Source organism: Pezoporus flaviventris, unplaced genomic scaffold (genome assembly GCF_033815535.1).
Source record: "Pezoporus flaviventris isolate CSIRO_AGI_PZ_B2104156 unplaced genomic scaffold, CSIRO_AGI_Pfla_v1 ptg000113l, whole genome shotgun sequence".
Lineage (NCBI taxonomy): Eukaryota > Metazoa > Chordata > Aves > Psittaciformes > Psittacidae > Pezoporus > Pezoporus flaviventris.
This window is the reverse complement of record NW_026892661.1, coordinates 1,594,993-1,621,667: the sequence shown is the minus strand read 5'-3', so window position 1 is coordinate 1,621,667 and position 26,675 is coordinate 1,594,993. Positions and strand designations below refer to the sequence as shown.

The 26,675-nt window shown below is 49.6% G+C and overlaps 2 protein-coding genes across 2 annotated transcripts; both read left to right on the top strand.

The window, feature by feature from the left end:
* The first annotated feature begins 365 nt into the window (after nt 1-365).
* On the top strand, nt 366-9,639 carry LOC133282103 (mucin-6-like). Its single transcript, XM_061478155.1, has 5 exons — nt 366-5,871; nt 6,424-6,663; nt 7,444-7,597; nt 8,193-8,322; nt 9,377-9,639. Exons 1-5 carry the CDS (start codon nt 1,622-1,624, stop codon nt 9,526-9,528), a joined length of 4,926 nt encoding a protein of 1,641 aa, XP_061334139.1. The 5' UTR covers nt 366-1,621; the 3' UTR covers nt 9,529-9,639.
* Nucleotides 9,640-16,790: 7,151 nt separating this feature from the next.
* On the top strand, nt 16,791-24,454 carry ANKK1 (ankyrin repeat and kinase domain containing 1). The gene is made up of 8 exons (XM_061478020.1): nt 16,791-17,302; nt 19,261-19,555; nt 19,972-20,123; nt 20,941-20,990; nt 21,088-21,243; nt 21,497-21,615; nt 22,201-22,246; nt 22,614-24,454. The coding sequence occupies exons 1-8, from the start codon at nt 17,115-17,117 to the stop codon at nt 23,960-23,962; spliced, it is 2,355 nt and encodes a 784-aa protein (XP_061334004.1). The 5' UTR covers nt 16,791-17,114; the 3' UTR covers nt 23,963-24,454.
* Nucleotides 24,455-26,675: the final 2,221 nt, after the last annotated feature.

Here is a 26,675-nt window from a genome sequence, read left to right as displayed (position 1 = left end):
CTGACCATAGTGTAATTGGGATGGCTCAAGAGCTGCCTCACAAGATGCAGGAAAAATTCCACACTTTTATTCTGATTGCAGCTGGACTATTGGATTTAGCTGGTGAGTGATGTGTTTTGTTCTAATCTCAGTTGCTTTCTTTCTGCCTTCTTTTCCTCTGTTATCAGTGGGTAGAAAAACTATGGTAAATATTGTGCCATCAGTCTCAGGTGTGTAACAACAACAAGATGAAGGAACAGCTTCCCTCTGTGCAGCTGTGCTATAAAGGCTCAAGATTTAGTTTAAGTGGTTTGTGCTGTGGGAGCTTTAGCAGCCCCAGATCAGGACAGAGCTGTTCTATTTAGCTGAGCTGAGAGACTGTCCATTCCCCAGGGTATATATTGTCTCTTTCAGGTGGGGGAAAGCAAAGGAAAAAGAGGGTCAGTTTTCATAGAGTAGGATCAAACTCGTGCCTGCTGAAGCCTTGCTCAGAATATACTTTACCAGGCACTGCTGTTTATCACATTAAGTGTGGGTGCCACTCTTCACCATACAGTAACATGTCATTCTGCCTTTTCTTCAGGAACAGCTTAAATACAAAATTGCTTTTTAGCTTCTAGATAGATGTATTTTCTGGCAGATGCCTAAAGGAAAATGCTTGAAGTTTTTAGAGAGGAAAGTAGATTCACATTTTAGTCCTTGGTTTGGAAAGCATTCTTGGGAATGGCAACCTTCTGAATGTGAAAAGAGGAAAATAAGTAACATGTATGGATAGAACAATACCCTTTTAAACCACAGGTCTGCCTCTTCAAATTTAAAGGTCTCTGCTTTTGATTTGAGAAGTTAAAAGCAGAGAAGTTGCTGTGTTCTCTCTGCTATATGCCACTTCCACAAAACAAACAGGCTTTTTCCTGATGGTCACCCAGTATGCATCAGGAAACTCATCAGGACTGGGATACTGGGGTAGGAAGAGTGGTTAAGGAGAGCCACATGAGTAAGCTCATTCATGTATATATAAATTTTGCTTTGCCTGTCCCTCAGGCAACCTGAGGGGTTTTATTCTCATTGCATTTTCAGTTGTCATTGATATCTTTGTACGATTAAGATAAAGGGTTCTTCTCTGGCTGGTTAATGCTTTATAAGGATGGCAAAAGTATGAAATATCATCCTTCATATGACACTGAATATAAACAGCAGAGGATCAGACTTATAACAGCTGTCTATAAGAATGGCAGTGCCAGAGCTGCCTGTCCTCCCTCCTGTATGGTTCTGAACAGAGCCAGTGGCCACTTAACTTTCTGCTTCCCTCCCACTCAGCCTGTTGCAAAGTGCTGCTACAAGCTGTTAAAAGCTCATGTGCAACTGAATAGGCAAAGGGCTTGTTTTCTGTTTGCTAGGTGCCTCCGGGAATGAGCATCATGTCAGTGAAGTATTTGGCCCGAGCTTTCCTGGAGAAGCCCAACCAAAAGCTGAGAGCATCCCAGTGTCCAGCAGAGTGTTTGCCACTACAGAAGATAACTTAGAAGAGGCGACCTTCAATTTTCAGAGTCCAGCAGTTGAGCCAACCGATGAAGGGACAGCTGACTTCATTCCTGTCCATGCAGAGCCAGCTGCAAAAAGAGCAGACGTGCTGTCCAAGGAGATGGTTAGAAACTTGGGGGAGCCTCAGCAACCGCACACAGAAGCAGCAGCTTCAGAACTCCAGGATGGACACGCATTTCCTAGCAAGCTCTTGAGTAGCGTAAGCATCCCTGTCTCCACATCAGGGCCACAGGCTACCCCACATCCGGAACAGCCAGACAGGCCACTGCAAGGAGAACCAGAAAATACTACTGAGGCTGGTTGCAATCCTACCAGCTGTAGCACTGGGCTCCCCCAGCCCTTTCTCAGTGGGGGGACACATCAAGACTCTCCTGAGTTTAAAGCTCCCTCTTCCGTTCGTGTTACGAAGCAGATGGAGGTGCTAAGTCCTAAAACGTCCCTTCTGACTTCAACAGTAAATTTTTATCCTCCAAGAAAAGAAATGGCGACATCCTCATTTCCCACCAGAGTTAAGATTGCTTTTGGAAGTACAAGGGTGCATTGGTTACCAACAGGAATGCCTCCCACTAGCAAAAGGCCAAGAGATACAAATCCACAAGTCCAGCCTGACAGCAAAGCTGGTGTGACACCTGCATACCTGAAGAAGACTCAGAATATGAATGCTGAAGCTACAACTTCTGCACCCCTACAAAAGCCAACTTCAGGGGACCTTGATGCGGTCTTTTCCAGAATGACACAGACAAGTGCTATTCAGTTTCCCCATGTTTTATCTCCAAAGCAAGAAACAGCAGGTAGTAAAGCCAGAAACTCAACAACAGCTGTAATAAATGCTTCTGGACACCCAAGCCAGTTGCCTGCTCTTCAGACACAAGGCACCGTACCTTCATCTTCATTACTGATGCGCCTGGAAGCTCTAGCTCATGATGACTTACTTCCATCTCCATTTCAAGGGCCCATTAGCACAACTGACAGACAACAGCCCCACTCTTTGTCGCAGACTCTCAACTGCACTAAACATGTTTCCCAAAAAAACAACAGGAGCTCTCAAGAAATTGCAGTTCCAGTCTTGCAAAGAGAAACTGATCATCAGCCAGTGACAAGTAAACCTGAGCAATCCAGATCCCCTGAGAGCCCACAGGCTTCTGCAAGTTCATTCTCATTAAGCCAGTCATGGATTTCCACATTAAAGCTTTCCCAAACTACTAAAGACCCAAAAGTAGTAACATCTGCACCCTTTCCGGGTACGCCTACCTTTGCGAATGCAGCCCTTCAACCTGTGAGCACTTCTAACGCTGTTCATGCAGGGCTTCAGCCGCCTCGTACATCTTTTCCTACTTACGTTGGATTGCAGCTAATGGGCACTCCCAGCTCTGCTGAGAAAGAGCTCCACAGAACGACTTCATCCATGTCTGCTGGTTCTGGGCCTCTGCTTCAAGGCATTTCTGCCCATCCTGTATCTCAGGAAGCCTTCCCTGTGATGCTGCAGATGAGCACAGTGGAAGACTCCAAGAGAAAGAAAAGTCTCTTACTGCAGCTAGGTAAAACTGGTTCTCCCCCAGGGACACAAGTCATCCCAGTCCCCAGTCCCTCTGGACTGCGTGACAACAGGAACCAGAAAGCTGTTCTTCACAGCTTTGCCCCTCCAGCTTCCCAGATCCAGCAAGCTGGTAGCATGGCACCTTTTGCTTCAGAACTGCCCTCGCTCTATGCACAGGGAGGCCAGTCCAAATCAATAACAGCAGATCCTGAACCAGTGGTGCCGAATGTTTCTGGTGAGATCCCAGGGTATCTGGCACAAGCAGCAGCAGTGCAGCAGTTCAGCACATCACATGATGCAGCTACCAAAAACCACAGTGCTTTTAGAGGTGATCAACTTAGAATGTTACCATCATCCCCATACTTGTCTTTTCTGCTTAAAAGTAGTAATGGCATGATATGCCTTCAGCCCATGCAGGATTCCCCTTTACCTACACAACTCCCAAATACTAGTGTTGGGGCTCTGCTTTCCATTCAGCAAATCCTGGCAGCATCAAATTCTTCAGTGCTGAACCTTGTCAACTTACAACATCTGAGTCCTTCTAGCTTAATTCTCATTAAGCCTGTGTTTATCCTTTTGCCCACTGACAGACCAGATTTTCAGCTGGTGCCCTCGCCTCAGGGTGAAGATGGCCACAAACCTGCCCTCTTGTTCACAAACAAGCAAGATGTGAACTTGGGTACCCCTGAAAGCAGCCATGATATCCCAATGAAAACTAGTTCTTCTTATCCCACTAGTAAGCTTTTGAGGCCTGAAATTCATTTCTTCACTCCATCTAGCCAACAAAGAGAGAAAACAAAAGTAACTTCTCAGCCAGCACTAACTTATCCGAATTATACAGCCACCACTAGCTTGTTTCAAGCTGTTACCTCAGCATCAAATCGTTTGCTTGACCCACAGATGAGGAGTAGCACTACAGTGCAGGCCACACATCCACACAGGCTGTCTGAGGAAGTGCAGGTACCTGCTCCCAGTGCCCAGGCGACCAAGGGAACTGATTTGCTTTTACATAAGGGTAAGTTAGCAGAGCCCTTCACCTCCACTTCACCACCAGTAGTTGTGTCTGCACAGCATAGCCCCCATATTTCCCCTGACGTATTTTTCACTGCTGAAAAGCCACATTCTTCTTCTGCAATTGCTTTACTCTCAGCAAAGGGACACCCTGATTTTCAAATACTTGCCCAACCTCCCTTTACTGTTACAGGGACTGTAGATCAGGTTCAGCCCGGTAAGAAACTACTGCTGCAAACTGCTGGCCATCACCAAGGCTTAGTGACCACACCTTCCTCTGTCCATCCACAGTGCTTGGAGTGTTTGACCTTGCACTCAGCTCGAACCACGAAAAACCCACTAAAGATGTCTACAGGCATCATGCCTTTGCAGTCCTTGTTGCAAAGCCTCCTAAGTACTGAGTCACTCCAAGGGCTTCCATCCCAAGCTCAGGTTCCACCCAGCACATCGTCAGCTCTCTCGACACTTCCAGCTGGGAATGGTCACAGAGGTTCAGCAGGAGGAGTCACTGTGCGTACTGAAGCAGCACAAACCCACACCACTTCTGTAAAACCTGACCTTACTAAATCTTTGGAATTTACTCCCATCGTGCCTAAGCCCTTTCTAATGACTGAGAGACCACCAATGGCACCAAAGCATACTCCATTTTCAACACAGCTACAAACAAAACCAACACTTTCTGGGAAACTTCTGGCTACACTTACCCATCCAAGGATGTATGCCAACTCTCCTGCGAGCCCTCCTTCACCTGTGTCTGCGCATGTTCCCCTGCTATCAGCCATGAAACGTGACCAAATCCATCAAGCCCCTACTAAATTGGCCAACACAGGAGAAAATACAAAGCCAACAGAAATCAGCACACATGCAAGAAAAACAGGAACTGGTAAATTCTTGGGAACAAGTGTGTCTCTGTCAGCCGTGTTTAACACAAGGGCACAGCAGCTCCCCACAGCAGTTCTTGGCAATACGGTAGCTTTAACTCCGGTGCAACCATCTGTATCTACAGGATCTACTACTGCTCTTAAGAGACAGCTTAAATTGACACAGACTACATCACAGCCTCCATTAGCAATGACTTCTCTCTCTGTATCTAAGGGTGATTATAGCACCTCTTCACTTGTGAACAAAACGGTGATTCACCTGACAACATTAACTATCCAATCTGATCCAATCATGGTGCTGCCTACAATTGCCAAAGTGAATAAATCAGCTGTGGTCCCTACATCAATAGGGAAGAGTGAGGACACGCTAGTGAAAGGACATGCAGACACCACTAGCCAGCTGCCCACTCAAGCACCCCTGTCCTCCTCACATCAGGCGTCACCACGACACCCTTTGGAGAAGGTACCACTGGAAGTTAACATTGAGCATGAGATTGGTCACTCCAGCCCTGGGCCATCTACAACAAAAGTATTTTCTGTCTCTGCTAATAAGCTTGTAAACAAGGTTATTAACCAGTCAGCTGTCTTCAGTCAAGTAACTGATGATGCTGCTGAGATGCTTCAAGCCAGAGATCTAATCCAGTTCCTTCCAACCCCAGAGAGCCCCTTGTATTCTTCGCAGAGTTTGGTAGCACTTACCCCACAGGGGAATTCCTTGCTGGGTGTTGCAAACACTGAACAGTCTGAGAGGTTGTTCTTGACCACAGATGCAGAGGAGATGGTCAGAACAGCTGAAGTAACAGAAGAAGCAGCTGAAGGCTTAGTAACTGTTCTAACTCTGCTGCATGCGGAGCCCAGTGCACTGCTGAGTGAATCACACCAGAGGAGTGTTCTGCAGCCAGATACCACCATTTTGAACGGGTAATTATCTCAGTGTAGTTGCTCTTGTGTATTTATGCTGTGATTCAAGGAGAGGGGGAGTACTCAAATTGCTCCAGGGGCTCAGTAACATGGGTACTCTGTACTGTGGTTTTAGAAACACTTTGTTCAGCAATGACTGCATCAGAACAACAAAAGTCTTTTCACATTGTGGATATTAATACTGTCCTTCAGACCTAGTTTTCTTTTGCACAATAACCTTCAACTCTCTGTCTGTTCTCCCCAAAACAATCTGCATGCAGTTTTGCAGGTGGGAACATTTGATGTTGCCCAAGTGATCAAATGCACTGGCAAAGAAGGTAGAAATTCCCACACAGTGAAATCTCAGGTTCCCCTCATTTAAAATGATTTGGCTGTGCAGAGGCGGGAGGTGGTTCTGACCATGGGAGACTGTCATGCCAGGGCCTACATGTGGCTCATTTGCTTCAACTTACTCTTTGGTTTCACTGAGGAAACTCCCCCTAACGCTGGTTTATTCCTAACAGGCTGTGGAGCCTAGCTGGGCCTCAGCTTTTTTTCCCTGTTTCCCTAAAGCCTTGCAGTTGTGAGTGATGATGTCTGCGGCTCTGGTAACTACACCGTGCAGATGAGCTTGCACCCTGTTGCCGAAGCAGGCCCTGAAGTTGATGCACCCGTGCCTTCCCAAGAGACTTTCCTGGCTTTAATCACTGTGCAGAGTAACAGCAGCCAGCCCGTGCTCCAGATCCGGTCGTGCTGTGTGACACCTTCCACCAGCCCACGGGGACCAGGCGCAATGTGCTGCTTCTTCCACAGGTCAGACATAGAGCTGTAGGGCTGGACATAGATTTGCTCCTGTCCTTGTGCCTGGGCTGGGAATGGGCTGATTCTTAAAGGACACTCTCTGTTGTATCCTATGGCTGCAGTCTGATCTCTTTAGAGTTCAGAGTAGGCTGAAAGCAGTAAGAATGAATCAGAGACTACTCTGCTCCCTTAACTGTCTTGTAATTAATACCAAGGGCTTGACAGGGCAAAGAACCCTCAGGGAAAAAGTTCTATCATTACTTTTTGATGTATGTAAATAAGCTGTTCTGCTTCTCCATGCCATGCTGTCACAAATATCAACATCCTTCTTACACCTCCTGCTAGGGGACAGCAGAGCAGCCCAAAGGTGGGAGGCAGGGTTCCCCACAGGCCTCCATTTCTCCATCAGCATTTCATAGCTATTCATGCCTAAGTTGTCTGGGTTGAGGAAAGGGAAATCAGTGCATTCATTAGTTAATATTCGTAAAGCCACTGGGGCATGAAATGTGCATTAGAAATGCTATGCATTATTGTCATCAGAAAAAGAGCTTTCTGATTTGCCCATATTTGCTATAGCAGGAAATCACCTCTGCAATGCTTCTGAATTTGTCTAGGTCACGGAATGATTACCACCCTACAGCAGCCATTTTAATGATTGCAGCAAAGTCAGCCTCCACAAAACAATTCTGCTGCTCTAGGACTATGACCTCCACAGCAGGGACAGGGGCAGCTTCCCTCCTTTTAGTTGGGGACAGCTTGAATTTGCAACTGTTTGCCATTTGTCCTTGCCAGGTTGCCATTTGAATGCAGACACATCCAGTTACTTCAGAGCAGTAAATCCAGAGCTGCTAGCTTTACCATCCAGCTGTTCCAGATGCTGAATCACTCAGTGGCCTATTTGCACTGTGAGCTTAATGTGTGTCTGCATGGCACAGGATGTGAACAGGTACGTAGGACAGGCCCGTTCTCATGGGGCTAAAGATCTTTTGGAAAGATTTGGTGCCTCGAGCAAGTACAGTCCATTCAGCAAAGAATCTTGATGGTAATTTATAGAGCTCCACCTTCTTCCATTTCATACAGTTCTTTCTCAGTCATCTCCTGCATACTCCCTGTCTCCTAAAGCCCCAGCTGAATTTCTACTCTCAGTTAAGCTGACTGAGCTCACAGTTTACATATATTATTTTCAGTTTACATATAATCAGCATAAGAAGCATATAAACAAGAAAGCAAGTAGCAACCCTACAGGAGACTCACAAGGAAAAGGCTCAGCAGATCTATATAATTTTGAGTTGTAGAATTATGTGAAAGGGCTCAATTGTCCTGGGTCTGGAAGATGAATAGACATTTACATATGGGCTGGTCCAAGCATTAGGCAACTCACTTTTTGGAATGATAGCAGAGCTGGACAAAGACAGCCTGAGGAGCCTGCTCCAGTCAGCACTGTGGTTGCTATGGGCTGTGCACAGTCTCTGCTGCAGCAGGTTCTGCTCAGGCACTGGCAATAAGTACACATTGAGATGTTTTTTGTATGTCTTTCCCAGGACTGCTTTCAAAGCGTGGAGCCGCTTCTCCAGCCAAGTGACAGGAACAGCTATGGAAACCTGCACAACCTGATCTCATTGGGCCCAGTTTTGCAAATGAAGGACAGGTTTCTATATAAACCTGTGGAAGGTGAGTCTCCTGATTTTAACTTGTCTCTCTCCATCTCTTTCTGCAGAAGTTTCTGTTTGACTTTTCCTGCTGTAAGAAAACCAGCATTCTTTTAACAACTTTATTGGCAGCCATCTCGTATGACTAGATTATATCCCAGCATCTCACCACCTTCCTAACATCTCGTCACCTTCCTAAATCCCAAACATGATGGTTAATCAGTATCAAATCCAATAGACTTTCAGTCAGGAGACATAGCCAAATGCATCCTCTGGAGGAAATGAAGCTTTAGAAAGAGGGGGAGAAAAATATGGCAGAATGTCCTCTAGCTGAAAAGAATTTTCCTGCATGTTACAGTATTTTGGTGAGACACGTAGACTGAGAATGAGGAATGTCATTAAAATAATTGAGACATGCTAACTCTTTGCATCAAGACACTGGGTTTTAGGTGAGGTGAGGTGAGATGGGAGGAGTCAAGGTATAGAGACCTCCTTTTAAACATTTTTTCTGTAAGTTTTGCAGCTTTCAGAATGGAAGAGCAATGCAGTCATTTTCTGTACTGAGCTTAGGGAGGAGTCCCCATATTTAGAGGCAGTTATCTGGTACAGCAAGAAAAAAAACATCCACAAGTAACTGGACAAAACTCTTAGGATCATGAGGCACAGAATGAGGTGGGTCATGAACCAGGACTGCTTTCCTTTTCGTTTCTGTTCATAGATTAAATACAGCAGCTAGTTAATGTTAATTAGATGTTGTCCAGCTATTAGAAAGTAGTGATGCTGAACCTGGTACATCATCAGCTTGAGAGACTTCCTAAATCCACTTGCACCATCCCTGAGAGTCGCCTAACTTACTGTGGTTTTACTTGTTTTTGCAAAGAATATTTACTGCTGGGATCTTATGGCAAAGAAAGTAGAGTGTTTGGAAAGGCACTACCCATCCAGACTACTCTGTGGAAAGGAACTTAGCCATACCTGCTTGGCGTGCTATAAAGATGAATCAGAGTTGCACCTTCTCTTTCTTCTCCCTCCCTCTCTTAACACTGTTCACTGCTTGTTTACTTCTTTATTTCCAGGACCTGATTCTGCAATGCTGGTACCCATTCTGCTGGGATCCCTTACTGGCTTTGCTGTCTTGGGCAGTGCTTTCATAAGCCTTTGGCTGCATCACAGGCAGAAAACCAAACACATACACTACGCAGAGTTTGGAGAAATCCATGGCTTGTGAACCATGAGCAGCTGACTAGTCCTGCAAATCCCACACTGCTGCTACAATGATCAGGAAAGCAATTGATTTTGCTGCTCACCCAGGGAACAAGATAGCCTGTCTCAGCTTTAAGCATGTCTCTCCTTCTTTTCCTTCTGGAATCATCATCCCTGGAAGTGCTCAGAAACAGTGTAGAGGAGGCCCTGATATGCTTTACTGGTGGTCTTGGCAGTCCTGGGGCAATGGTTGGACGTGATGATCTTAAAGGTCTTTTCCAACCTAGTTGATTCTATGATTCTATAAGTCCATCAAGTGCAGAGAAATAATTTTAGTAGTGGTCCAGCTATAAGGGAGAACAGAGCTTAAAACGCAGTATGTGTCATCACCAGCAGACAGTCTGTTCATAGAAACAGGAAAACAGGGTGCAGGACAGCCGTATAAAATAAAGCACTGTGGACTAGAGCCATGCCATCAAAAGAGTGGATCATTAGGAAAAATTACAAGCCCCACGTGTATTAACTGGACATGTGGATGAAAATCCAGCTGCTCATCTTTACAGCTTAAGGAGCCGAGTCCCTTTATCTTTTTGCTTTACTCACTATTTTCTCGCTGTCAGCAGAAGCAAGTTTCTTCTGCCTGTTAGTAAAATCCACTTAGTGGAAGACGGTTAAGAATGCAAAAAGGTGTTTATTCCTAAGTCTGAAATTGGGCTGCACAGGGCAATCCAGACCTCGCCATCCTCCCATGGAGACTGAGCATCCACACCATGAGTTTTCAGGGCTCACCTTGTGCACACCACTGCAGGTACTCCCTAAGAATTGCCCACCAAGTGTGAAGCTGCCCCTGGCCCAGGCACCACCCTCCTGTCACCTCCACTCCCACTTGCTGGCACTCACCTGCAAAGCATCACCCACCTTTGGAGCCGAGGGCAAGCACGGTGTGGCACGAGCTTTTCTGAAGCAAATGATAACTCTGCCATCATCGATGGCCCTCCCCAGCCTCAAAATGCACAATGATGTAGGTTGAGATGGTTAGCAAGGGCTGAGGCCTTGCCTGCACTCAGAAACCCCGCCCCAATTTGCTCTGTGCACCACTCAGTCCGATTGCACACCCTCTTGTACCCCTAACTCTGCCCGTAACAGTTTGTACATTGCCACCCCTTGCCCTATGAATCAGCATAAACCACTCTGACAGTCCACCACCCCACCACCAAACTCGCCTCTGGAAACCACCACCGGATACAGAAAAAATACCGGTGGCTGCTGAGGGTTAAAATCGCGTGTGCCCTGGAATTGTGCTGCATCACTGAAAGCAGACTTGGGCAGGAAAGTAGCCAAATGGACAAGAGACTGATGGAGAAAACGCTTTATTGGGTACCCGCGGCACTGAATAGCTGAGAAAAGGGCAGCCACAAAAGCTGTTGCAGGACACAGAGGAGGAGCAGGAACCGCAAGGAGACAGGGACCTGCTCCAGAGGCACAGGCATCATCCCCAAAGGGCCAGGGTGCGCCAGGGGCCCGCAGCCCCGCCACCAGGGAGATCCCCTGACCAGGAGCGCTCTCGCCTCGCCCCTTCTTCCCGCGCTGCCGCTCCTCGCCGCTGCTCTTCTCGGTCTCGCCTCGCGGCTCCTTCCAGACCGAGGACTCCTCCTCGTTCTCCTCCGCCGGCAGCCGCTGCAGGAGCCGGAGGACGCGGTCAGGGCCGAGCAGTCCCCGCTGCTCCCCGCTGCCCCGCCGGGCGGGCAGAGAGACGCGGGCCCGGCCCCGCAGCACACGCTCCCCCCCGCCTCCCTACCCCCCTACCCCCCCCCCCCCCCCCCCAAACACCTCGGCATTCGCCTTTTCTCACCGGAGCGAGGTTCCGGGGCTCCGCCGGCGTTGGAGGCGTGCTCGGAGGCGGCACCCTGGGCACGCGCTGCTGGGCGTGCAAAGCAGCGGCTGGAGGGGGCGGCCCTGGTCCCCAAGCCCCTCTGGGGCTCCCTCTCTCCCGTTCAGGGACACCCTGACCCGCACCCCACTAGGGGGGCGGTCACCCCACGCAGGCTGCCAGCTGCGCGCTCTGTAGAGTACGGGGCAGTTCCTGCCCTAGGGGCAGCGGAATCGCTGGAAGCTCTGGCAAGGGCAGGTCCCGGGAGGGGCGGGGGGCTTGGGCAGAACCTCACGAAGTGGGTCTCTCCCCCCACCCTCGGGAGAAGCTGTCGCTTTAACGCCGAGCAGCTGGTTGCAAACGGGGTGGTGTTTGAGGCGGGCAAGCGCCGCTGGCCACCCTCGACCTGCTCCCATCCCACCCTCCTCGCCGTGCCCTAGGCCGCTCGGTCTCTGCTCTCAGGCCCAGGACTCTGGACAAACAAAAGCAGGGATGTTCCTCCGGGGCGGGCGCCCCCCGGTCCACCGGGCGGAGGAGTGGGCAGAGGCTCCCCGGTTCCTTGGCAGCAGCCCCCGGAGGAGAAGGTTAAACAGAGGCATCCCTCGCGTGTGGAACTGCAAGGAAAGAGCGAGCCGGAGGAGAAGCAGCGGGCTGAAGAAGGGCCCAGAGAAAGGCACTCCGGGCAAAGGGACGGTCCCTGTCACCGGGGCTGCAGTCACACTACAGCATCCTTAGTGCTTTGGGGAGGGTCTTTATGGGTGTGGGGGAGGTACTTGGCTCAGGGCCGTTCCCTGGCGGTTTAGAAGCCATTCCAGTTCTGGCGTGAGAAGACACAGATTCCGAATTGTTGCCCCTGCAAGGTTGGGGCCAGGGACACCCGCCTGCTTACAGGGGGGCCCTCCCAGCACTCCCACTGGGAGCAGGGGACACTCACAGCCCTCCTTACAGGGTGGCTCCCCTCACCTCAGCGCTCCCAACAAGCCCCACGGAGCCTGAGGCTCCGACCTGCGCCCGAGTTACGGGCGGGCCTCGTGGCTGCAGCACATCTTCATCATCGTCACCATCATCATCTTGTACTTCTGCAGGAGCCCAGCGAGCGACCTCGACCCCAAGCAGGGGGAGGTCAGCCCAGCCAAAGGTGGGCCTGCGCCCTCTGAAGGGCGAGGGAGGGTTCGTTCCTGTGGGCTGGCTAAAACAGCGTCCCAAGCCCTGCTTAAAGCTAGCTGGGGCTGCTCCAGGGGACAGAGGGCTCCACCGATTATTGTGGCTGTGCGTGGAAGCCCGAGAGCTTCAACACGCCAAGGGGCAAATGCTGTGACACGCCCTGACAACAGGGGGTCACGCTGGCGGGTCACCAGCGGGACAGGCAGCCACGCAGGCAGAGACCCAGGTCCTGACTGCAGGCGGGTCGCATTGCCCGCACCACGACTAAGCGGCTTGGTGCCGTCCTTGGAAAGAAGGGGCGAGTCCAGACCGTCCCTCCGCTCACGGACTCAGAGGGGGGCCCCCTGTTACTGCACAGAGCCCGGCTCTCCCGGGAAGTTCAGGCTAAGTACGCTGCAGTTATTTTAACAAGGGCCTAAACAAGCTCATTCTCCTGCTCATGCACACGCACGCAAAGACACGCACGCAATCGCAGACACAAACAAGGAAAGAAGTTCCACAAAGGGAGCGTGGGCTCCGTGCAGCCAATGCCTGGGGAGTCACCCTACTTGCGAGCAGGAGAGGAGAGCCTCGGACCGGGCCCGGGGCTGCGTGGAAGCCGGAGAGCTTCAACACGCCAAGGGGAAAACGCTGTGACACGCCCTGACAACAGGGGGTCACGCTGGGTAGGCCACCAGCGGGCAGAAAGCTGCTGGGGCAGGGAAACGGCCCTCCCCTGCTTACAGGGTGGCCTAGGGGTCCAGAGAGCTCCATTTCCCCCTCAGGTGCGGGGACGGTGGCTCTCACCCTCCTTACAGGGTTGCCACGCTCTCTGGGCAGCCAAACCGTGGGGCATCGTGGCAAAAGGCCAAAGACTCCAGCCGTGTTTACAGGGAGATCACGCAGCGCACCGCCAGTCAAAGGTGTTGGCAGCGCTCTTGTGTTCAGCACACCGCCCCTCGTCTAGCTCACCCGTGGTGCTCACTGGCACCGTTCCACACAATGTTCTTGTCCTGGGACGGCTGCCAAGGAAGTGAGGGCTCAAGCAAAAACCAGGTCCCCCGCCCGGGGGAGTGAGGGACATCAACCTCAGAGGAAGGTCCCAGACAGGTTCGCCCCAGCCTCCCACCTTCCCCACTAGTGTCCACCCTCCTAAACTGCCCCAGGTACTGAGAGCAGAGAGAAAGAAGCCCAGGGCAGGGCACGCCCAACCACACATCTCAGCCCCGTGCCTCTGAAAGGTCAGGGACAGAAACACCCATTTGATTAAAGGGGTCCCTCCCTACACCTCCCGCCCAGCAGAGGGGCCACACACAGCCCTTCTTACAGGGCGGTCCCCCTCAGCTCAGCACTCCCAACAAGCCCCACGGAGCCCGAGTTACGGGCTGGCTAACCCGGCTGCAGCACAACGCCCCATATTCAGGAGCTCCTCTTCCCCCCACCCCAGGCTGCGGAGATGGTGGCTCTCCCCCTGCTTACAAGGTTGCCCCTCTCTCCGGGAAGGCTACCCACCCACGGAGCAACATGGCAAAAGCAAAGACCCCAACCCTGGTGACAAGGAGGGCACCCAGCTCAAAGCCAGCCAGGGCACCCCAAAGGTGCCACTGACGCCCTTGTGTGACCCCAGCCCCCGTGACAAGGAGGTCCCTGTGCCCAGAGTGCCTTTCACTTTCCTCCTCTTCAGCCTCCCGGGCTTCCCCTCTCCGCTCCTCTTCAGTCTCCCGGGCTTCCCCTCTCCGCTCCTCTTCAGTCTCCCGGGCTTCCCCTCTCCGCTCCTCTTCAGGGTCCTGGGCTGAAGGCGCTCTTGCCTATCACTGCCACACGACGGACGCCGCCTCTGTCTGCTCCGGAGACCGGTGCGAAGGCAGGAGAGCGCGGTCAGGGACGAAAGGGACCGGGAGCTCCCCACAGCCCCGCCCGGCCCCGTGGGAACTGTCCCCAGCACCACCGGCCCCGCCGTCCTCCCACACCTACTCCCGACTCCCCTCCCTCTGCCCCCCGCCCCCCCCACCTCCCACCCGGTAAACGCTCACCTATCAGCTCCTCTCACGGGATGGGTGCTCCGGGGCTCCCTGCAGGGACGAGGGTGAAGAGCTCTCTGCTGCTCCGGGCCGCTCCAGGCGGAGACTGGATCCTCCGTGGTCCTGCTGCACCCCCTGCAGCGATGCCTGCGCGCGCCTCCCGGGAAGGCGCACAGCCCAGCCCGGCCGGCGGGACCCGACCGCCGCCAGCCCGCGCCGGGGCGGACGCGGACCCTTCCCTGACAACACCGCTTCCCACCCGCCCCGAGGCAATTACAGACCCTTCCCCACCAAGGCGACGGCACCAACCCCTTCCCGTCCCGAGGCAATTACAGATCCTTCCCCGAAGGCACAGACTCACAACCCCCCCCCGGCCCTGAGGCAATTACAGACCCTTCCTCGACGGCACCGATTCCTTCCCGCCCTCCCCAAGCGATTACAGACCCTTCCCTGAAAGCACAGACTCCTCCCCTCCTTGAGGCAATTACGGACCCTTCCCCACCAAGGCGACGGCACCGACCCCTTCCCGCCCCGAGGCAATTACAGATCCTTCCCCGAAGGCACAGACTTCCCCCCGCCCTGAGGCAAGTACGAACCCTTTCCCCTAAGGCGGCGGTACTGGCTCCCTCCCGGCCTGCGGCAATTACGGACCCTTCCTCGACGGCACCGATTCCTTCCCGCCCTCCCCAAGCGGTTACGGTCCCTTCCCCGTAAGCACAAACTCCCTCCCTCCTTGAGGCAATTACAGACCCGTCCCCACCAAGGCGACGATGCCGGCTCCCTCCCATCCCGAGGCGATTACAAACCCTTCCCAGAAGGCACAGACTCTCCCCCTCCCTGAGGCAATTACTGAGCCCCCCCTTCAAGGAGACAACAGCGATCCCCCCCCAGCCCCAGCTACTGCACCAGTTCCCTGTCGGCTTGAGGCAATTACAGACCATTCCCCCCCAACACGACGGCACCGGCTCCCATCTATCCTGAGGCAGTTACAGACCCTTCCCCCCCAACACGACGGCACCGGCTCCCATCTATCCTGAGGCAATTACAGACCCCTCCCCACCAAGACGACGGCACCGGCTCCCCTCTATCCCGAGGCAATCACAGACCCCTCCCCACCAAGACGACGGCACCGATTCCCTCCCATCCCGAGGCGATCACTACCCTTTCCCCGGCGGCACCGGCTCCCGTCCCGTCCCCCGGCGGGTCCCGCTCCCGTCTGCCTCAGACGCCCCCTCAGCCCCCTGAGGTAAATGCGCGCCCTCGCTCTTCCCGCCCACCCGCGAGGCGCCCCTGAGGTGAGGGGGGCACGAGCCCGTCGCGTGCCCCCGTTGTAGGCAATTGGCTCGTGACCGCCGCCGCGCGGGCGGGCGGGAACCTCGGGGGCTGCAGCACGCGCTCGGCTCGTGTCCCCGCTCCCCCCCCCCCCCCCCCCCTCGCGGCCTCCGAGCTCTTGCGCCCCCTTGCGGGTGGGCGGGGGATCCTCGGGGGCTGTTTCCTTCCCTCGCCGCTGCCGGGATGGGCAGCGCCTCCCGTCTAAGGCAAGGCAGAGGCGGCTCGCGCTTCCTCCTGCATCAGTCTGCCTCCAAGAATCCCTTCAGCTCTCATACACAGCTAAAAATTCCACGTCCAGGCTCGATGGCAAGCGCCCTTCAGAAACACTAACTGTCATTACTTGTATTGCAGCAGCGCTAAGGAATCCAGCACCACGTTGTAGCTGACTTTGACTTACCTACAGAGCTGGTTTCTGTGCTAAGGCATTAAGGATGTACATGCACAAGACCCAGACGAGTGTCATTGAACTATGTTGTTTTACATCTGGGGAGTGAAGGCATAAAGGAACTCAAAGCGTGTTTGCTGTTACTAGCAGTCACACGGTTAAACTGCTTAGACCTGCTCTTCAGTACACTCTTGTTTATTCGCATGCTCCTTACGGGCATTGATGCACAATTTATTCCTGAGGAAACCACTCTGGCTCACCATCTTTGCTCTATTTCCTCACGTTCATTCCCCACATGCAGTTCTGGGGACTTCTCTGCTCTTCCTGGAGTTTTTTCCACTTTTCTTCTTCATCCAGGTCACCTGTGCGGTGCTGCACAGGAGCCTTGTGGATTTCTCTCTCTCTGTAAGACCTTCCTTCCCTTTAGCTCTCAGTCTTCCTTGCTTTCACCCAGTGTATACTGATGCCTCGGGCGAGGGATCCCATCTAAATCCCATCTAATCCCATCCATCATGCTAAAGGGTTGTTGCACTGCACCATTTTCCACTTTGCACTCCTTCAGCACTTGCCCATGCGGTGCTCAGTCAGAGGGAGAAGGGTAGCCTTATGGAAACCTAGACATACACCCAGGCTGGCCAAGCTCTGCGCAGCAGCCTGGCTGAGTGCCTGGAACTAAGCAATGGTGCTCCTCTGCATACCAAATGGGAGCGACGCTTAGGATCCGCCTCTTGGCAGTAGGTAACATGGCTCATCTCAGGTAACTCCCTACCTCCCTCTGCAAGTCAGAAGTAGGAAGAGCTCCTTCATTCTTCTCTGATCCTGCTTAGCAGGAGGCAGACAGCCAGGCTGCCTTTTCTGCCATGACTCCAGAGAAAGACCGGCAACTGGGCAGCTTAACTGTCTTTAACAAGGCGGATTTTGAAGAAGACTGGGTTAAAGTGGCCAGCGGAGGCTTTGGGCACGTGTACCAAGTCAAGCACAAGAAGTGGAGAACAGTTTATGCCCTGAAATGCTCTCCGTACCTGCTGCAGGACTCCAGCGTGGAGAGGTAACTGTGCGGTCTCTTCTAGCTCAGCAGCTCAAACTGTCTGTTAGAGCCATACACGGTGTTTTGGTGCTAAAGCTTTGAAGGGAATCTTCGCATGGCTGCTTCTCCCTGGGAAGTCAAACTTTTGGTGGCCAAAGGGAGTGGAAAAAACACTGGTGATCTAGTAATTTGTTTCTGTCTTTCTCTTACGTGTGTATGTGCATGTTCAAGTGGGAAAGGAGCACTTATTCAGAGCAACGAAATCTGGAGGCTGAAGTAGGCATTTTAAACTTAACATGGGCATGTGGCTAAAAGCAGCCTGATAACTTATTTGAAGCTTTTGCTGGACATAGGGACGAATGGGTATCTATCAAGCTAAATTAGTCATAAAAATAACAAGATCTAAAGCTGAGGGACAGAGAATTTCCAGTTGAGTTTGATGAGCTCCCTCACTTGCCTTACCATCCAGACATGCTCTTTCTCCTGGTGGTGCACCTGCACCTTCAGTTTACTTTTTGCTCTGTCTCTCATCTGTCCATATCCTTCTTTTCTTGTACAAAGGGCCAGCATTAGTCCTGTTGTCCTGTGCATCTGGGTGGATTTCTCAGCACCTGTTTCTGTTGGCTTTAGAAGTTTTCCACATTTGAGAGAGGCAGACCTTCAGTGCATGGTTTGCCCAATGCACACATACCCACAGAGAGCATCTTTGAGTGCATGGTGTATGAATCTGTCACGAGCTGTCTCAAGTGCATTACAGAAAGGTTCCGGTTTCTCCATCAGCACTAAGTACAAGACCCAGAATGAAGACTGAAAGCTCCCAGACCACTCAGTGGTTTGGAAGACAAAACAAGGCACAGCAGCACAGTTGTCTGGGAAGAGGGGCAAAGGGGGAAAAGGTTTCAGAGGAGCTTTTAAAAGTGCCTAGCACTCCTCTCTGTGGGCTTGTAAAAGCAATGTGTTTTGGTACTTCTTCCTCCACACCCACCCTTTTCCTGGGCTGGGAGACTTGCAACTGTCTCTTGTGTTAAACCCTTCTCCCACAGTGGGAAAGACAATACCTGAGCTTCCTCCCTACAGAGGTATACATCTTACCATGGGGAGCCTGCTAGAGGAAGTCTGGCAGAAGGATTTGCTTAACTGAACTATGTTTAAAGCTATTAGGAGCCTGGTGTAATGTTGTTGCAGGCTCAGATGCGTTCCCATGGTGTGCTTTTTGAATGAATTCTGGCACTTTACTGCTTGGCTGCTGTCAGCACGCTCTGGGCACTGCAACTTGTTCAGCAGGTTGGGGAATGTAAAGATTTAGTGAAGCAAGCCTGCCAAGGCTGGCAATGATGGACAAACACGTTTAGACTCCCTCTGGGACCAGATTGATCATGCTCACAGACAGAAAGCTGCAGGTGGGCATAGGAATAGGAATGGCCAGGGCATGCCCTCTGGCTGTGCAAGCCTCTATATATTCAAGCTCAGCAGGTTAGTGTGTCATTGAATCCTGGCTGCCTGCAAGTAGTGTGCAGGCTATCACCGCAGCTACCTTGTAGACGTGTGGTGTATGGAAAAGGCACGGGTCACTGTGCTGTGCTTGCTCCTGACATCATGCTTTCAGGGAAGCATCACTTGGGAATTTCACTGCAGCGGATAAGGCTTTCTGTGGTCACTGAAGGTCTTCCAGGAGCTGGACTAACATGGAAGTTGTGGTCTTTCTCTAGGAGCCCAGTGAGTGAAGTTGCCCCAGCAGTCCTTGGCTCGTTCTGAAAAGTCATAACACCCTTTTATGTTAGATTTTAGTCTGCAAAAGATCATTATGTGATTGCATAATCACCAATTCAAGGGGAAAATAGGAATGAACCTTTTTGGGGTAGGCAGGGTTGTTTGGAAAGACTGGATATCATAAACTACTGTACAGCAACTTAGCCTGTGAATGCACTGATACCATTTCTTAGTACCACTTTTTTTAAACCTATTTTTTACTTTTCCAGGACCAGTATGAACTGTCTAATGGAAGAGGCAACAAAGATGGAGAAGATCAAATTCCAGCACATTGTCACTATCTATGGGGTCTGCAGGAGCCCCTTAGGGATAGTGATGGAATATATGGCAAGAGGGTCCTTGGAGAAGATTCTTCCCACTCACAAAATGTCGTGGCAGCTCAAATTCCGGGTTATTCATGAGATGGGCTTGGCTATGAATTTCCTGCATAGCATGACGCCTCCTTTGCTGCACTTAGATCTAAAACCAGGGAATATTCTCCTAGATGGGAATATGCACGTCAAGGTATGACCTATGCTGTGTTTGTAGGGACAGGTTATCTCTCAAATAATAGAAAGGTTATTTTTGACAAATGAGTCCAGAATCTTGCTAAGTTAGGTTCTTCAGGAATGCTCAATGAAAGATTGACCAGTGGGGCTTATAAGAAGTAGCTGGTAAACAAATTACAGAGTATTCTCAAGACCATACAGACAGCCTGTGCCAGAACTGGGAACTTAAAGCTCCAACTGAGGAGGGAATGGTGATCTGCTGCACTCAGAGGAAAGGGCTGATTCCAGTTTTATAAGGGTTTAGTAAGTTTCAGCTGCTAGGTAGCTCCTCAAATCCCTGATCACAAAGGATGGAGGTATACATCAGCTAATACAAGGAGTATGAGACTGTGAGCATTAGAGGGAAGGCTCTCATTTTTTATCTGCTTGCAGATCTCAGACTTTGGGCTATCAAAATGGATGGAGCAGTCGAGCCGAATGCAATATATTGAAAGCTCTGCTTTGAGAGGCACTTTGAGCTACATCCCCCCCGAAATGTTCCTCCAGAACAGCAAGCCACCAGGAATCAAATATGATGTATACAGGTAAGGGCTGCCTCGCTGTTCAGAGGTCACCCAGGGTTGGCACCTAACTCTTACACAGAGCAAGAGAGATTGGCACATTGCCTCATTTTGTTTGCTCATATCTTGGCTCTCTGCTTTGCATCATGTCCTTGGTAGGGAACACACTGGGAGTGCCATGTGGCACTCCAGCCTCAGTGGTGGAGAGTAAGGAGGAATGAAATCATCATACCCTGTTAGGTTGTAGAAGTTTCTATGGAAAAGGAGTAAGATTAGAGCACAGAACAAACAGTAGTGGCTGCTCAGATTACTTTTGCTTTTAAAAGAAGTGTGATATTGCTTGTCCACTTTGGTATTCAGCTTCATTTTGGTCAGTAACAGGTGCAGAAAAGATTTCAAGTTTACTTTTCTCCTTTGGGCCAAAGTGTTTTGCAGCCCACTTCCACGTATTTATGCATATCTGTGTTCTGGAAATTCATCAGCTCCTTAGTCACTACACTACACTGTAACCCAAGACAAGAAACAAAGGAGGGTTTGTGTGGACACATGAACTTGCATTAGTCAAGAGCTCAAACACTCAGTGTGGTACAGTGGAAAAAAAGGCTTCAGGAGCCTGACTTTCACAGGAAATGCTCTAAGTCACTCCTCCACTACACCAACACTTTTGCTGGGGCATCAGAGATGTATGTAATGATTCATAAGTTCTTTTGGTGTGGGGATGAAATTCTTCCATCCAGAAGTTTCCTAGTTTTCCCATTTCTCAGGAAGATAAAAATAAAAAGTGAACTTTATATTTGTGTACATATGGGAGCTACTGCTCATCATCTCTCATTGCCTGCAGCTTTGGAATTGTCATTTGGGAGGTTCTTATGCAGAAGAAACCTTATGCAGGTAAATATGAACACTTCTTACATGCTCTGCACTTATTAAATGTTTATTACAACCATCTTCACAGAGAAAAAGCCCAGTGCACGTTGCTCTTTTACAGGAGCCAACATGATGGCCATTATAGTAAAGGTTGCAGCAGGGAAGAGGCCCTGCCTAGAGCCCATCAGCGATGACTGGCCAGGGGAATGCCAGCAGATGGTTGACTTGATGAAGAGGTGTTGGGACCAAGACCCTAAGCAAAGGCCAAGCTTTACAGGTAGGTGATGTATGTTAGCCAGGGCTCAGCTACATGGATTAACAAGTGGGGGATAAACTCCCATATAACTCTGTGGCAGTTAAATTGCCTGTGGTCTTGGAAATGCTTGGTACCTATTTGCTGTCAACACATCCTCTTTCTCTCCTTCCTCCCCATGTGGAGGCTATGTGGAAGACTTCCACAGCCTTGGGTCCTGACTGGGATCTGAATGTCTGGGTAGTCTGCACAATTAACAGTGTTTCTGCTCTGGTAGATATCCCTGTAGAAACAGACATGCTGCTGTCATTGATACAAAGCCTTGTAGTAGATCCAGAGAACGAGCGCCTTGTTAGGAAGATGTCCCACAAGCCTGCCATCTCCAGGAACCAGCAGGTAAGGAAGGCTTCCCTGTGCCACTCAGGAAATGCCGCTGAGTTCTCCCCTGTGTTTCTCTGGCTAAGACAAAAAAATCAGGTTTCAGGATAGGAACTATTTTAACCCAGCTACTAGAGTGTAATTATGCAGCTGACTTCTAGGCACACAGAGTGAAGTAGCAGGTGTGAACTACTGCTGTTTTGAGGTTTTGCCTAGTTGTATAGTCAGCAAGAGACAAGATGCCAGAGTATAGAGGGTTGAGGAGGTGGGGTGGTTTCTGTGCAACAAAGAAAATGACTAACTTGGATGATGTTGTGTGCACACGCTGCAGTGAGGATGTAGAATATATGTATGTTTGGGAGCAAATAAGTAAGAGGAAAACCTCATTGATATCCAGTGATGATTTTCAGGCTCCCACATTCCTGTTAGTGTCATGATTTGCTGTGCTGAGTTTTGGATGTGATAACGGCATTGGATAAAACCCCTGGAATGATAATACAAAATTCTAGAGCAGGAGCAAAGAAGAACTATGTTCAAACATTGTAGAATGCAAATAAACAGCTTTGGTTTATGGCTTTTTCTTTTCTCCTTCATGAAAATGAGAGTGACAAAGAAGAATTCACCTTCCCCCAAGACACCAGGAGTGGAGGTATGTATGAGACTTCCTTTATAGTTCAAAAATAAAGCAGGTGAAGCCTATTTTGTCACCCTCCAGTGATAAGGATGTGACTAAGGGAAGTTTCCTATGTGAGTTACCTTTCTTTTTAAGATAAGGAAAATGAACTATACACAAACCAGCAGATATAGTTCCCATGAGGGAGAAGCCAAATGTCTCGCTGCTTTCTGAGAGACTGCATGTAGCAATCTTGCCTCATTTCATATTCTCTATCTCTAAAATGACTTTTATTTCATTTCATACTATGAAGACTCACATGCTCTCCCTCCCATTGTGTGCACACCAAGCTATTTCACTTGGTCTTACTCTCTTTCTCCTGTTTTGTTTCCCCTCCCCCTAGACACTGACAATCAGGAGGTCCATATCCCACCTTCTTACAGTGAGATTGAAAGCCCAGAGGACATCCTGTCTGAGGAAATCTGCAGAGTCAATGAAAATGGCCTCACACTACTTCACCTCATGGTGATCCAGGAAAATGTGGAAAAGGTGAAGTTTCTCCTGAGCTGTAAAGCCAATGTGAACAGCCGGGTGGTTTGCGGCTACACCCCACTCATTATGGCTGTTCAGAAGAGGTTGCCAGAGATCTGCTCAATTCTAATAGAGCACGGTGCAGACATCAATATGCCTGATGAAGATGGTTGGACACCTCTTCACTTTGCTGCTCAGAATGGGGACGACAGAATTGTACGCCTCTTGTTGGACCACCAGGCGCAGGTAAATGCTCAAGAGCACGATGGATGGACCCCTCTGCACTTGGCATCACAGAACAACTTTGAGAATGTGGCCCGAGTACTGCTGTCTCGCCAGGCTGACTCCAACACCCAGGAGGCTGATGGCAAAACTGCCCTCCATGTGGCAGCTTGCTTTGGACATTTCAGCTTGGTGAAACTGCTGGCCAGTCAAGGAGCAGACCTGGAGAAGAAGCAGAAGAACCATAGAACCCCGCTTCACGTTGCTGTGGAGAGAGGGAAATTCAGGGTAGTCCACTATTTGCTGAAGAATGGGACCTCTGTCAACAGCCTGGATCAAAATCATTACAGTGCCCTGCACCTGGCTGTGGTGAGGGGGAAGTATCTCATCTGTGAGAAACTCATCAAATACGGAGCTAATGTGGAGCTAAGGACAGACAAAGGCTGGACTCCCCTGCACCTGGCTTCTTTCAAAGGACACATTGAAATCATCCACCTGCTAAAGGATAGCCACGCCAAACTGAATGCCAAAGGAAGCATGGACTGGACACCGCTTCACTTGGCCACTCGCTACAGTGATGAGCCAGCAGTCTGTGAGCTATTGAGATGTGGGGCAGATCCCAACATTGCTGAGAAGTCAGAGTGGACCCCCCTCCATTTTGCAGTCCAGAGGGGCTCCTTTTTGACTGTCATCAATCTTCTGGAGTGCAAGGCAGATGTTAATGCTAAGAACAAAGTGGGTTGGACACCCTTGCACCTTGCTGTTCTCAAGGGCAATATGGCCATTATAAAGACCTTGATTAAGGCCGGTGCTCTGCTTGACGTGGAAGATATCACTGGTTGTACAGCCCTCCAGTTGGCAGTTAGGCATCAGAGAGAAAACATCATTACGCTGCTTCAAGGCAAGGAGTCGTTGATGAATAAATCAGGGAATAGGACTCTGGTGAATTATGCTAAGATTTCAAGACCCAAAATTGTTTCAGGAAGGACAGATTTGTAGATGCATCAAGTCTGGCATTTATGACTTGAAGTTTCCAATATCAATTGCTATGATTTAAACTATCATATCTTGTCACTTGGTGATTACAGGAAAATACTTTTTTGCCTTCCTCTTTTGTTTCCTTTTTTTTTTTAGTTTTTTTAATGGAAAGTTTATGATCATGAACACTAAAAGAATAAAAGAAAATGGGTCTGCAGAAATGAGCTGACAAATTATTTTCCAGAATCTGACCAAGCTTCTAGAATATTTGGGCTTGGTGATGATGGCTTTAGGCAGTGCTTTTCTGTTTTAATACTGTGCAGAGATGGAAATTGCTATATGTACTCCTTTTTCACATGGGCAATGCTGAAACTGTGCACAGCAATCCATACGTACAAGTCTTCCACAGATTTTATTGCTTTTATTCTATGTTTTCCTACAGAGCAAATTGGTGTAAAATGGCCTTGGCACAGGTAGGAATTCAATCATGAGATTCTCACCTGCTGCTGGAAATAGACAGCATATGGTACAGCACCGTGTCAGGTTTTCTGACATCTTGTTTCTGAAAGACAAAATAAAACAAGGAAGGAAGAAAAATCACTAGTAGAGTGTATTTAAATGGATGTATTTAAATGAATGGAAATTCCAGAATAATACCACTCCATCCCTTCAGAGGAAAAGAGCCAAGAGCTTGTTTCCTAAGAATTCCTATTACTGACCGCCTTCATGCTTGAGACTTTAAACACTTGAGGCTGTCATTAGAAAGGCGGCTCTAAGGATAATCCAAAACATGGATTCAGTTCTGAATCCTTTTCCCTGCCATGAGGGCTACCAATAACCTCCAGTATTAACAAAAAAATGCTGCTGTGGGAGTTCCATAGACTGCTCGAAATAGCTCCTACTCAGAAAAGCAGTTTCCCAAATCCTCCTACCCATGTGGGGGTTTGGTTTATATTTTGGGGGGTTTGGGGCCTTTTGGTTTTTTTTTTTGGTTTTTTGTTTTTTTTTTTGTGGGGTTTTGTTTTTTTTTTCTGGTTGTTTTTGGGGTGGTTTTTTTTGTAGGACGTTTGTTTGGGTTTGGGTTGTTTTGGGGGTGTTTAACTTTGTGGGTTTTTTAAGAGCAGTGAACAGCTGGGAACATTGGCAGGTAATTAGTCTGAGGAAATGGATGGGTGGGGGTTATAAAAGTCAGCTGTAGAGATTAGATTAAAGGCTAATCCCGAAGAGCTTTCCTGTAGTCTGCTGTGAGATGGGGGTTTCCTGGAAGACAGCACTAAAGGTGTGTGGAAATAAATGCCTTAAATTCAGTCTTTTCCTGCTGAAAATATTCTTCTGTGTATGTTGCTGTGGATGAGTAGAACAGGCTTTGTGAGGAATGCATCCTATTTTTGTCTCTGGTCCTATTTGTGGTGGTTTATTAGGAGTGAAGAATCAGGAAAATTGCTCAGCAGTAAGTTAGGTAGTAACATAGGTTACTCAGTCTGTTGGCTGGAGAGCAAAGGAGACTTTCTAGCCCCAGAGAAGTCATTACTTAACAGTTGATATACAGAAGAATGGGCTATTTTCAGGTCAAGGTTTAAGTCATGTCTGTGCTGGGAAGTAATTCTGGGTCTCCATCAGGAAGATGTTCTAGAGCTTGACTGCTTTTCTGGAGAACATACAGTCTTCATGGATTTGATTGTTTTGTTCCAGTAAGTAGCACTTTTGTGCAGCCTGTTACATTCCTACTGTGATTTGCTGAGTGCTTCCAGAATGTGCCTTTCTTTCATCATCCTAACTGAAATGGTGCTGTGCTGTAAGCGAATAATCCAGAGCTCTGCAGGGGGGAAGATGTGTCTTTCCTGATGGACGTTATTAGCTGGGAGTCATTGCTTTAGCAAGTGTTGCTTTTTATCCTTTGTCGATGAAGAAACAGAAGTCTACTCATGCATGCAGTGAATTTCAGGTCCCAGCAAGCAAGCCAAAGCAATGATGCATGCATGTAATTTGCTTCCTACAGTGAGAGACTGGTGAGCTCCAGACAAATAGGCTTACTAGGTCTAAACAGAGAGCAGTTGAAGCTCCTGTAGCTGTGCTTGTGCTGATAAGAAATATAACTGTGCTAAAGAGTGTCTCCTGTTGCTGAACATCAGTAACTGTTCTTGTTTGCTCTGCTGGTATTCCAATGTCTCCTTGAGTGCTTTAGCCATTCAGAAATGTCGCACTGGTTCTTTACCTCATGTGAACAAGGGTAAATGGAGTACAAAAGGGAGTTCCTTTTCAGCTGTGGCCAGCAACTAGAACCAATTTAGTATGAGGAGGTTCTGCTTAGTGGCTTTTCCTAGGCTTGATCCCTGAAAAATGCTTATTGTCGAGGAAAAGCTGGTAGCTGCTTGATCAGGATAGAGCAGAGCATCAGGTTTAAAATGCTCTGAGACTTAAGCTACATTGTGATGTGGAAGTCTAACTATATTGCATTGGCAAACAGGAGAAAACACATACCTGGATTCAGGGGCGAAAGAGAGAAGGAACAAGTTACAGAGAAACACTGGCGTGTGAGGCTTGTTTTGCTTTGTGTTAAAGATTAAGATGATCCTAAACTCGACCTGCTGCTGCTGGTACCTCCTATGTGGGGTGGAAAGGCCTCATTAGAACCAGGAGTGGGAAGGGCAAGACTCAAACCTATGCAGCCACTGCTGTGAGCCATGGGCTGCAGAACCAGCGCTCCTCATGCTTAGCTTCAAAGAGATGAGTA